The 11867-nt window shown below is 32.4% G+C and overlaps 1 protein-coding gene across 2 annotated transcripts; it reads left to right on the forward strand.

Moving 5' to 3' along the window:
- Positions 1 to 1198: 1198 nt before the first annotated feature.
- LOC118044645 (protein MICRORCHIDIA 7) lies at positions 1199 to 9389 on the forward strand. 2 transcript variants are annotated; one of them, XM_035053051.2, is made up of 20 exons: positions 1199 to 1803; positions 1976 to 2050; positions 2165 to 2199; positions 2281 to 2359; positions 2754 to 2846; positions 2932 to 3016; positions 3113 to 3188; positions 4099 to 4227; positions 4547 to 4645; positions 4735 to 4836; positions 5591 to 5752; positions 5828 to 5926; positions 6684 to 6735; positions 6818 to 6929; positions 7021 to 7091; positions 7214 to 7641; positions 8216 to 8310; positions 8387 to 8468; positions 8593 to 8715; positions 8836 to 9389. In XM_035053051.2, the coding sequence occupies exons 1-20, from the start codon at positions 1356 to 1358 to the stop codon at positions 8893 to 8895; spliced, it is 2505 nt and encodes an 834-aa protein (XP_034908942.1). In that variant the 5' UTR covers positions 1199 to 1355; the 3' UTR covers positions 8896 to 9389. The 2 variants fall into 2 exon arrangements, with proteins under 2 accessions (XP_034908942.1, XP_034908943.1); XM_035053052.2 differs by having other exon boundaries at positions 1200 to 1803; positions 5831 to 5926.
- Positions 9390 to 11867: the final 2478 nt, after the last annotated feature.

Here is an 11867-nt window from a genome sequence, read left to right on the forward strand (position 1 = left end):
TTTTAATTTCTTCATCTTTCATTTTTTTTTTATTTTTTAGATTTGATCTCTGATTATTATTTATTTTATTTGAGATAATTTATGAAATTATATATATTTTTTAATTTCATTTTCATTCAACTTTTTAATTTGCAAGATTTGTTCCTCATTATTTTAATAAATTTGAAAAAAATAAACATTAATAAATTATTTTTAACTCATTTTCTATTACATAACTAAATACTGAAAAAAAAATTTCTAACTTATTTTTCATTACATTACTAAACATAAGAAAATAATTCACTTTCCTGAAATTTAATTTTTCAAAATTTATTTTCTAAAAACAAACTATTTTCTAGCAAATAATCAGGAAAAATTTATAAAACAATAATAATAACAATTTTTCCAACAGTAGGCCTTGTAGTTGCTTCTCCATGTACATATAAAGAAAACCAACCCATTTTTATATATAAAAAAACTTTACTTCTAATAAAAAGAAAGTCATTTTTCTTGAGAGTTGAGGCCCTTATAATATATTTTAATGTACTTCTTACTTAATGAATATGTTATTTACCGAGGATAAAAAAATAATTCAGAACTAGTGTTTTTTTATGAACCGATAAAATTAAATTAGAAGAATTTGATGGACTACTCTGATGTTTTATATCATTATAATATTTACACAGGTGACGAAAATAATAAATATTATTTTCTAGACTTAAATATTTTTAAAATTTTATGTTAAATTTAAATTATATTAAACTTATATTATCTAGAGAGATAAAGTTTAGAAACACGATTCTTTTATATGCTACTAAATAAATATATTTATATAAAGTTTTTTAAGATAAATATTTTTAAAAATATTTAGGAAATTTAATATAAATATCTTAAATAAATATTTAAATTATAATATATTTAATATATAAATATTTAGATATATTTATAAAGATATTTTAATTTTAATTGAGATCATGGCGACAACATTCCTTGAAATGCTGAAGTTAAGACAAAGACCACATTAATCGATCAATGATGCTGATAAAGTTAAATAAATGATCTATTAAATAAATCTGTTAGTTAAATAAATGCTATCTTACAGAAGTGTGTTTGGTGGACATATTAATTTTCGATTGGACCGAAAGGAAAAAGAATCATCACGCGAGGCTGACATATCAAGGCCCTGTCTTGTAAAAGTAACTAGACAGATGGACAGGCCACACGCTCCCTGCATTTAACGGACATCGCCGTTCCATCCACTCTTCAAACGAAAAAAAACTCGAAACTCCTTTTTCTCAAAGCCACATGCAAAGCCAAAGTCAAAGGCGAAAAAAATCTCCTTCAATTTTTCTCATTCTTTTTGGTTTTTAAGCATCATGGGTGGCAATGTAAAGCGTGAGATTCTTGAGCAGTTACCTAATCGACGAAACGCCGCCGTTTCCGGCGTTCCTCCCGCGGTAATCGAACTCAGTAGCAGCAGTGAAAGTAGCAGCGGCAGCAGGAGCGAGTCGGAATCCGAGATGGATGGAAACAGTGTCATCTCTAAGAGACCGAGGGGTTCTAGTGGTGTTAATGGAGGTACTGAGAAGAAGAAGAGGAGGAAGAGGAGGAGGAATTTTGAGGATTTAGGTGTTGTGTTGCCGTTGGGGTTTCTCGCTCCAATTACGCCGCCGCCGGATTCGGAGACGCCCTCTGAAGCGGAGATGATGGCGGTGGAGTCGACGGAGTGTAGGAAAGTGAGTTTGACTGGTCAAAGTAGTAAGCAGTTCTGGAAAGCTGGTGATTATGAGGGTGCTCCTCGAGCTAATTGGGATTCATCTTTTGGTAATTTTTTAATTTTATTCTGCACGCTACATTTGCGTAATTTTTTAATTTTATTCTGCACGCTACATTTGCACTTATTATTGTTAATTTGATTATTTGAGTCAGTTATTTATTTATTCTTAATTGCAATGGGCATTGCAAAGGCTTATTTTTTTATATATATAATTTGCAGGTGGAATGGATCATGTTCGGGTTCATCCAAAATTTCTGCATTCTAATGCAACTAGTCATAAATGGGCGCTCGGAGGTAAACTTGATTCCTTTCTTTTCTACATAGATGATTACATATGTGGGACTGATCATTTTATTTTGGTTTACTGTGATTTCATAAAAAAATTGTTTGTTCTTCTCCTTTTTGCAGCTTTCGCGGAGCTTTTGGACAATGCGTTGGATGAGGTTAGTTTTTCGTACTGGTTACTTCTGTGTTGTGAAACTTGCAACTTTTGAGTTTTGATGGTTTATTTGTTTTCGTGTTAGTTTGGCAATGGAGCCCGGTTTGTTAACATAGATGTGGTTGAAAGTAAGAAGGATCAGAGCAGAATGCTTTTGATTGAAGGTATGTGCTTATTTTTGCCTAGCTGGTGTTTATCCTTGTTGGATTTAGTACTGACTTGAAGTTTAATGGATCACTGGTGATATTGGGCAAATTTCGAAGTATATGCAAGTTGTTTTGCTTCATTTGTTATGGAATGGGCTTGTTTTCCTCGATCTTAATTTGTGTAGTCATGAACAGGATGCTTTGATGATGTTTTGTTTTTCATTGTGTGTTGTGTCAGTTGTGTGTTATTTTTTTTTTTTTAAAAAAAATCTTAGATGCCTGAGATTTTTTCAGCTTCATATTATATTCTCTGCTTCATGTCATGTTTTCTTCCCATGAGAGTTTTTTTCTTGATGATGCTATTATATTCTTAATATGTGGTATCTTTTGTGGTGCTTTTTCATTTTTACAGATAACGGTGGTGGAATGGATCCAGATAAACTACGACAATGCATGTCTTTGGGTTATTCCGCAAAAAGCAAAGTGGCTAACACCATTGGACAATGTAAATCATATTCTCTTGGGAAAGATGCATCCATTTTATTTTTCTGGCTGTAGTTTCTTAAATCCATGTGTATTTTGTTATCCAGATGGCAATGGGTTTAAGACAAGTACCATGAGGCTTGGAGCAGATGTCATTGTGTTTTCACGTTGTCAAGGAAAAGATGGCAAATTGTTTGAGCTCTTTTTTTTCCTATAATCATGCTGTTGGCGTTGTGTTTTTTTTCTTGTTGATGGTGAATGTTGACAGTGTTTTCTGTTTGGTTTTAGTCCTACACATAGCATTGGATTGCTATCATACACTTTTTTGAGGAGCACAGGGAAAGAAGATATTGTGGTGCCCATGGTAATAAATTGAACGTTCTAATTCATTGAACACACACACACACACATATAAACATGCCATCTTATATGTAGTATGTAGCTGCAAACTCTGGATATCTTTAGGATGATTAATATCTTCGCCGTCCTCTCTAGGTGCCACAATTTCCAATGACTTCAACTTCACAATATTGCATGCTATTCTGTACAGTTCCCAATTGTTCTCAAAATTGATCAGTTACTGTATTTGGTGTTAAATTTTTTTCTAGTTGAGTTAACTATTTTAGATCAAGTGTCATACAGTCTAGTAAAAACTATACATTTTCTTCCTATAGAGTAAGATTTTGGTTTTCTAGGATCTCTCCTCTTTACACTGTTCCTAATTATGTTTAGAGTTGCATTTAGGAAAACCTCTCATTTTCTTACAGTGGTTTTAGGTTTTGGATATCATTGGGCATTTTTTCTTTTTTCTTTTTCAGAATGAACTTTGGGCCTTCACTATGTTGCTGGTTTTGCTCTTTCTTTTTTTTTTTTTTTTTTTTTTTTTTATGTGTGCTCTGCGGTGTGGCATGCATGATGCATAGCGAACTTATCTGTATTGCATACAGCGGCCATTTGGAGTTGCTGGCATTAGGTTATACTAGCATATGATTGAAATTTAGACAGAAGGATCTTGTTAAGAGGAATGCCCAAATTTGGGTTCTCAGCTCCTCTGTTACTATTTTGGTGGCAACATGCAACTGTTCAGTGTTGATTACATGTTATCGATACACCTTAGTCACTGTTTTAACTCCAATTTTTCACCATTTATGTTTCTGGTAGTTTTATGTGTTAACTATGGAGTGTGAATCATGGTTTCCTGGAGATGAATAATTTAAAACCTTTAATGAAGTCATACACATCTAAACTTTTTTGTTTTGTGAATTTTTATAAAGCTTGACTATGAAAGAAAGGGACGGGAATGGAGCAGGATGGTACGGTCTTCTACTGGTGATTGGAATAGAAATGTGGAGACAATAGTTCATTGGTCTCCATTTTCCAGTGAGGCAGACCTTCTTCGTCAGGTATTTACTGTTGATGAAGTGTAAAACAAAGAAAAATAATAATACACCTGTGTACATACTCTTCTCTTGTCTTCTGTGTTTGGTTTCCATTATTTCTCTCTGATGGTCTAGATTTCAGAATTATCATCGTATTTGTCTATCTAGTTCATGCATATCATTTTGCTGCTCTTTTATCCAAGTGTGATTCTCTGTGTTTTTTATATATATATAAATAACCTTATTACTTGTTTTAGTCTCTTTTTTTTTTTGCTGTAAACGTCTTCTTCTTCTTCTTAGTTTTTTTTTTTTTTTGTTAACTGCAAGTTTTTGTACTTTATAGTTTAAGCTTATGTCAGATCATGGGACACGCATAATTATATACAATCTTTGGGAGGATGACCAGGGAATGTTGGAACTTGATTTTGACTCTGATCCTCATGTATGTCTTCAATGTCCTAATCTCATTCCAAATAAGATTTTGAAACTGATCATTTGGAGAGTATTTTTATGTGGTGTATAATCTGACAGGATATCCAACTAAGAGGTGTCAATCGAGATGAGAAGCATATACAAATGGCAAAAGAGTTTCCGAACTCCAGACACTTCCTTACTTATAGGCATTCATTAAGGGTAGCTAATCCCTCTATACTGTTGCTCTTATTCAAATGATGATTTTTTGTTCTCTAATCAGAATTTTGATTTCCTTGACAATTCATATCTGGTTGATTATCTGTGCTTTATCTGGCTGATCAAATCTTGATTCTGTAATTCACATTTTCTACTTTAATAGAATGATTTAGCTAATCTCTCCACACCATTATTTTCTATGCTTCATTATTTTGTACCTTTTCTACATTTTCTACTTTAACAGAACTAGTTTTCTTTGAGTGCAACACGTTGGATCTTCATTGTTTAACTTGGGGAATTTAATAAAGCATAATGATTATGAAATTCAACTAGCAAGAAATTTTCAATTTCTTTACCTTTCAATATAATCAAGGTATATTATCCAAGTCTTGAGAAACTCGACGTGAAATTGTTTAATGCTTGAAAGACTTTTTTTTTTGGCTGAAACCATTTTGTTTGAAAATTCTTATAGTGGCATTTTTAGTTCATAAGTTTAACACGGCGCAGGTGTTTTTACATCTATTTTACTATTTAGAAAAAAAGAAAAGAAATTGTAAGAATGTAGGGAACAGGTTGATATGAAGTGGGGATTAATCCGAATAACTCCATTTGTGACCTGCCTAAATTTGTGGAAATTAATATGGCTTGACTAATTTGTTCTGTTCAATTAGACAGGCTTATTTCTTTGGCTGTTTTAAACATCCTTGATCTCTTGTTTAATAACTGATCGGTTATCTACTTCCATGTCAACCTCCAGAATTATACATCAATTCTCTATCGCAGACTGCCTTCCAGCTTTCGAATCATTCTCCGTGGAAAAGATGTTGAGCACCACAATATAGTGAATGATATGATGTTATCTCAAGAGATAACGTACCGGCCACAACCTGGTGCTGACAGTGTTCCGAAAGACACAAATGTAATACAACTTAACTTGGTTGGATAATTCTCTTCTTTGCTTATTCTGTTACTGATTGCTCGCATCTATTGTCAGCAGATGACTGCTGTCGTCACCATTGGCTTTGTGAAGGATGCAAAGCATCACATCGATGTTCAAGGGTTCAATGTTTACCACAAAAATCGACTAATCAAGGTTTTTTTTGCTTTTAGAGAAATTATCATTGATTTTCTTTTCTTTTTGTTGTGAAACTCAGTGATGCTGTGATACTGAATGCATGATGATGCAGTTTTTTTTTTTTTTTTTTTATTATTATTATTATTATGTCCATTTATATTTGGTTCTAGGCCCTTTTTCTTTGTTTGAACTTTTGTGTGCTTGTGTATTCTCCAGAATGGACGAGTATGGTTAGAAATATGGTCAGCAAAAAGTTCCCAACATGCCCCATTTCTCATTTTGTGAATGAACTGTGAACAGACAAGTGTGTTTGAACCATGAGTAGATTCATTTATGTTCCATGGAAAAAGCTAGAGGAATTAACAAAGTGTATGAACTTAAATTGCATTTTGGTCTGAAAAATCATGTAAAAGTTGGAAAGTGGGCGTAAATACTTTGGGGTAATGAATAATTGGGGGAAAATGAATTGCACATATCATTGGATTTGACATTTTTTATTTTTGCAACCTGCAAAAAATGCCAACCCCAATTTTTTAATGTTTCACTCATAAGTTTGTTGACGATGCATATATTTTCTCTTTTCAAATTATCATGTCCTTTAAAGCATGCAGATGGGAAGTATTTAATATGTTAATATGCAGATGTACTTAAAAGAATCCATCTGAATTATCAACAAACATTTGATTCCCAAAGCATTGAGTTGCTGTAATTTGAGTATGCCAAGCAAAGTTAATTGATTGCAATTGTTCTTAACAAAGCACTGTCTGTTTTATAGCCATTTTGGAGGCTTTGGAATGCAGCAGGAAGTGATGGACGTGGAGTTATTGGTAAATTTTTGCATTCCATTACCCCAACTATCCATTTCTAGCTAAACTTTGTAAAAATTAGTGATTCTATCTCTGCTGACAGGTGTGTTGGAAGCTAATTTTATTGAGCCAGCTCATGATAAGCAAGGATTTGAACGCACAACAGTTCTTGCAAGACTTGAAGCTCGATTAGTACAAATGCAAAAGCATTACTGGTTTGTTGTTCATGTTTCTAACTGATTGTTATCAATTGCTCTTCAGGATATGTGAGGTTATCCTACTAATAGCTGTGCACAACTTTCTTAGGTGCACTTTCTGCCACAAAATTGGTTATGCTCCAAGGCGAAATAAGAAACTGATAAATGAGTCAGATAGAGGTATATTTTGGGATGTTTTAATGTTTTCAAGTATATGGTGTTTTGCATCAGGCATTGCCTTCTTCTATTGTATACTAGTTTTGAAAGCTTTCTTATTACCCCCTTACTGATCTCACACAAAGTTGTCTTTCCAAATGAAGAGAATTCTCCTGACGATCTACCACCCACATCTTCTCAATCTAAAAAGAAGTATACATCTTTGAGCAGTAAGATATCCCCCTCACATTCTAACCGTGGGTATGTTAATGGAAATGCCTTCAATAAAGGGAATATAAGAACAAAGACCCCAACCAAATTGGGAAAAAATACTGTATCTTCAGGACCTTCACCTCCTGCTCAAGATGAGAGTGGTGAAGATGATGAGCGTGTTGCTCTTCCTATGAGAGAAGCAAATGGGAGCGCTCAAGAGACCACTCCTACTAACAAGTCTTTTGACAAAAATGGGTTGCCTAAAATGTGGTCGTCTTCATACTTGGAAGATTCTGGATCTCAACAAGATTGCATGTCTGGAGGGGCAACTGTTCAAATAGGCACAAGATCCCAACCAAAGGTTGCTTCTCTTGCATCATTTTTTTATAAATTCTATGCCAATTTACAGGCTACATTTATGAAAACGTGCTTTTAGTTGATGATGTTTCCCGATGCTATCCTTTTTATCTCTGTTTTGAGATGTGTGCTTTTAGCTGGTGATGTTTTCCAATGCTATCCTTTTTATGTCTCTTTTGTGATGTGGGATCTTATCCCTGGCAATAACCCAGATGGTAGTTTTAGAGATAGAAAGGTCCTTTGACAGGTTCCTTGTATGAAGTTGATCATAGACTCCCCTGTCATTAAAAGATCTACATTGAGCTGCTTCAAGAACTATTGCAAAAGAAGCAGACCATGTTAATGATAGCTGTCAAAGATTTTTCTACTCTTTAAATCTTAGGGCACGCCTGATTATAATTAACAGAAAGGCTTGGTCAACTGTCAAGTGCTTCATGTTGTCAAGCAATTTTATTTCCTTATCATTCATTTTTAGTAAATGTTAAGATTGATTTAGGTTTGCCATCCTTTCTGTGTTCTGTGCCTCTGCATGTTGTGTTGGAGTTACAGAAATCATATCCAGGCTGTTTAATTGACAGGTGGGTGATGTTGATAAGAGGGATCATGCCCTTCCGGAATCTGATATGCATGTCCTTGCTCATTTGAAACAAGAGAATCGTGAGCTAAAAGAAAGGTTGATTTTCTCTCCCTCTGATCTTTTAAGAACTATGCTTCCTTCTATTTTATTTAACTCCTTCCTTGGTTTGCAGATTACAGAAACTGGAAGGAGAGACTCGATGGAAGTGCATGGGTGGTTTGCAGTGTGAGAAGTGTAAATCACTTGAGATACAGGTATACAACATCTCGGCTTGCCATTAGTTAATGTGTTGGATGGGATATCAGGAGCTATTGTTTGCCACATGGTTTGTTGAATTTGAGATCTCCTGAAACTTTAATTCCCTTTCTGCTTCTTCAGTTGCAGGAAGCACAGCAAAAACTTGAAGAATTGAACAAGGAACAGGAAAGTCTGATTGATATATTCTCAGAGGAGAGGGACCGACGAGACCAGGAGGAGGAGAGTTTGAGAAAGAAGCTAAAGGTTTTTTGCATTATCCCTCCCCCTTGTCACCATTGGGGAGAATTTGTTGCCTGTGCTTTTTAATTTGTTTTTCCGCCCCTCTTTTTTGTCATAGTTGGATGACTCTTGAGGTCCTTGCAGGATGCATCAAATACTATTCAGGAGTTGCTCGACAAGGTCAGGCTGTTGGACAAAAGATGAAATCTCATCTCAAAGGACTATGCTTGAGAGCACTTCATATCAATCTCTTCCACTAGTTATCTTGTGCAGATTGTGATCTTCCTCTTTTAGTGTCTGGTTTTCATCATGACCTTAAGCTGACGTAGCTTTCGAAATTCGCTAACATAGGAGCTGGGTACATGTTTTTTCTTCACTAATCCCTTATCTTTGCACTCTCTCCTGGCATCCTGTTTCCTCTTTTCGGCAAATTCCTCACAAAAAGAGGGGGTGGGGGGGAGGGGGGGGGGGCTCGGTCTGCTAGATCATATGGTGGTATTTCCTACTTTTTGGTTCGGGCACATTTCCTACGATTTGTGCGGAGGAAAACGGGGAGGAGAAGAGCTCCATTTGTGATTGTATATAGATCCCATACCTTGAACTGTAGGCACATTTTTGTAAATTCTGTATATAAATCCTGCATGCATCTCCCTGTTATTGGAGTTTGGGTAATCATAACAGTAGAAAAATTGTCATATCTATTGCATGCGTCTCGGTATTTTGGTGCCTGTTAGCACTATTGATAAAGTCACTGGCAATTAAAAAGATTTTTGTCAAATTGTCAATTTTTAAAAAAAGATGTGATAATTGACTTTGATTTTGCATTTTACATGTTAGGGTGGGGATTTACATCCACTCAAAAACTAATGGGCTATGGGATGAATTGGAGGCCCAAAGCTTGTGTTCAAACTACATCTCTGATTTGGCCCAATGCTTCCTTAAAACCCAGGATGGGCCGCATAAAGTTAACTTAGGTCCTGTTCGGGGGCTGGGGTTGTTGTTGTACTAGTTTTTTATTTTATTAATTTTTTTTTTAGTGTTTTTGAATTGAAGTAAATAAAAAATAATAAAAAATACTATTTTAATATATTTTAAATAAAAAATATTTTAAAAAATTAATTATAACTAAACACCTGAGACACTTGGCTTGATTAGAGGCAAAAAAAGTCAAATTACATGTATCTTCACCTCCTTTTGTATTATATATTAATAAGAATTTAAAAATGCGTAGGTTTTTTTTTTACTGTAGCAGGTTTTGATTTTTTTTTAATTATGTTTTTTTTTTTTTTTTTTTACATGTTTTTTTTTAATTTTTTTTAAATTATCTTTTCTATTTTTTATTTAATATTGAGTTGCTTGAAAATTTAACTATATAGTTTTTTACTTTAAAACATTGTGGATTACTATAATATTTTCATACATTATTTTTTTTATGATTTTTTTTTTTCAAAATGGTCTTTGTAAATTTTATTTTTTTTATATTAAGTTGGTTGAGAATTTAGCTTTGTTGTTTTTTTTTAAAAAAATAATAATATGGATTGCTACAGTGTTTCTCCTACATAGTTTTTGTTTTGCTGCAGTGTTTCCCTATATATTTTTTTTAAAAATTATCTTTATCAAATTTATTTTTTTAATATTGAGCTGATAGATAATCTAGCTTTAGCTTTCCTCATATATTTTTTTATTTGTTTTTTTTTTTTTTTTCAAAATTGTCATTTTTATATATATATATATTTTTTTTTCAGAATTATTTTTGTTGATTTTATTTTTTTACTATTGAGCTGGTTGAAAATTTAATTTTTTAGTTTTTTTCTTTAAAACACTGTAGCTTTCCCCATTTGTTCCCCCCCCCCCCCCTTTTGTTTCCTTTTTTCACATGTCTTTTTTTTTTTTTTACCCAAAATTGACTTCTATTTTTTGTTTTTTTGAAAATAGTCTTTGTCGGTTTTTTTTTATATATTGAGCTAGTTGAGAATTTAGGTAGCTCTTTTTTAAAAAAAAAAAAAAAACACTATGAATTACTACAGTGTTTTCCTTACATGGTTTTTGTTTGGCTGCAATGTTTCCCCCACATATTTTTTTTTTAAAATTATCTTTGTTGAATTTATTTTTTCAATATTGAGTTGATTAAGAATTTAACTTTAGCTTTCCCCATGATTTTTTTTCATTTTTTAAAATTTTTCCGAAAATTATCTTTCTTCTTTATATATATATATTTTTTATCATAATTATTTTTGTTGATTTTATTTTTTTACTATTGAGCTGGTTGAGAATTTAGTTTTTTAATTTTTTTTTCTTTAAAACACTAGATTTCTATAGTGTTTCTCTACATGGTTTTTTATTAAATAATTTTTTTTTTAGAATTATCTTTGTCGATTTTATTTTTTTCATATTAAGCTGATTGAGAATTTAGCTTTGTAGTTATTTAAAATGTTGTAGATTACTACAGTGTTTTCCCACATGATTTTTACCTTGCTACAGTGTTTCCCCATATGGTTTTTTTATCGATGTTTTTTTTTCCAAATATGTTTTTGTCAAATTTATTTTCTTCATACTGAGACAGTTGATAATTTAGTTTTTTTTTTTCCTTAAAACACCGTTGATTGCTACTGTGTTTTTCCATATGATTTTTTTGTTATGTTTTTTTTTTAAATTGTCTTTGTCGTTTTTATTGTTTTTTAATATTGAGCTGGTTAAAAATTACAACTGTAGATTTTCTCATGAAATACTATAGATTGTTATAGTGTTTCTCTGCATGTTTTTTTTTTCTTTCGTTTTTTTCATATTTGTCAAAATTATCTTTGTTGATTTTTTTTTAATATTGAGCTGGTTGAGAATTATAATTGTATGTTTCCTCACAAAACACTATAGATTGCTACAGTGTTTTCTTAAATGATTTTAATATTGAGCTGGTTGAAAATTTAACTTTAACTTTCCCCACATGTTTTTTTTTTTTCATTATTTATTATTTATTTTTTGCTTTTTTTTTTCCTTCCAAAATTGTCATCCTCTTTTTTTATTTTTATTTTCATAATTGTTTTTGTCGATTTTGTTTTTTTAATATTGAGTTGGTTGAGAATATAGCTTTGTAGTTTTTTCCTTTTAAAATATTGTGGCTGGTAACAGTTTTTTTTTATATGATTTTTTTCACAAATCCATGATAATGCACAAGTATG

The sequence above is a fragment of the Populus alba genome, chromosome 12 (genome assembly GCF_005239225.2).
Source record: "Populus alba chromosome 12, ASM523922v2, whole genome shotgun sequence".
Taxonomy (NCBI): Eukaryota; Viridiplantae; Streptophyta; class Magnoliopsida; order Malpighiales; family Salicaceae; genus Populus; species Populus alba.

Excerpts from the sequence above, each read along its gene's own strand:
- LOC118044645 (XM_035053051.2), top strand. The coding sequence starts at position 1,356 with ATGGGTGGCAATGTAAAGCGTGAGATTCTTGAGCAGTTACCTAATCGA. Across the intron at positions 2,847-2,931 it reads GGCTAACACCATTGGACAAT|ATGGCAATGGGTTTAAGACA; the intron begins GTAAATCATATT and ends TTTGTTATCCAG. Across the intron at positions 4,837-5,590 it reads CTTATAGGCATTCATTAAGG|AATTATACATCAATTCTCTA; the intron begins GTAGCTAATCCC and ends GTCAACCTCCAG.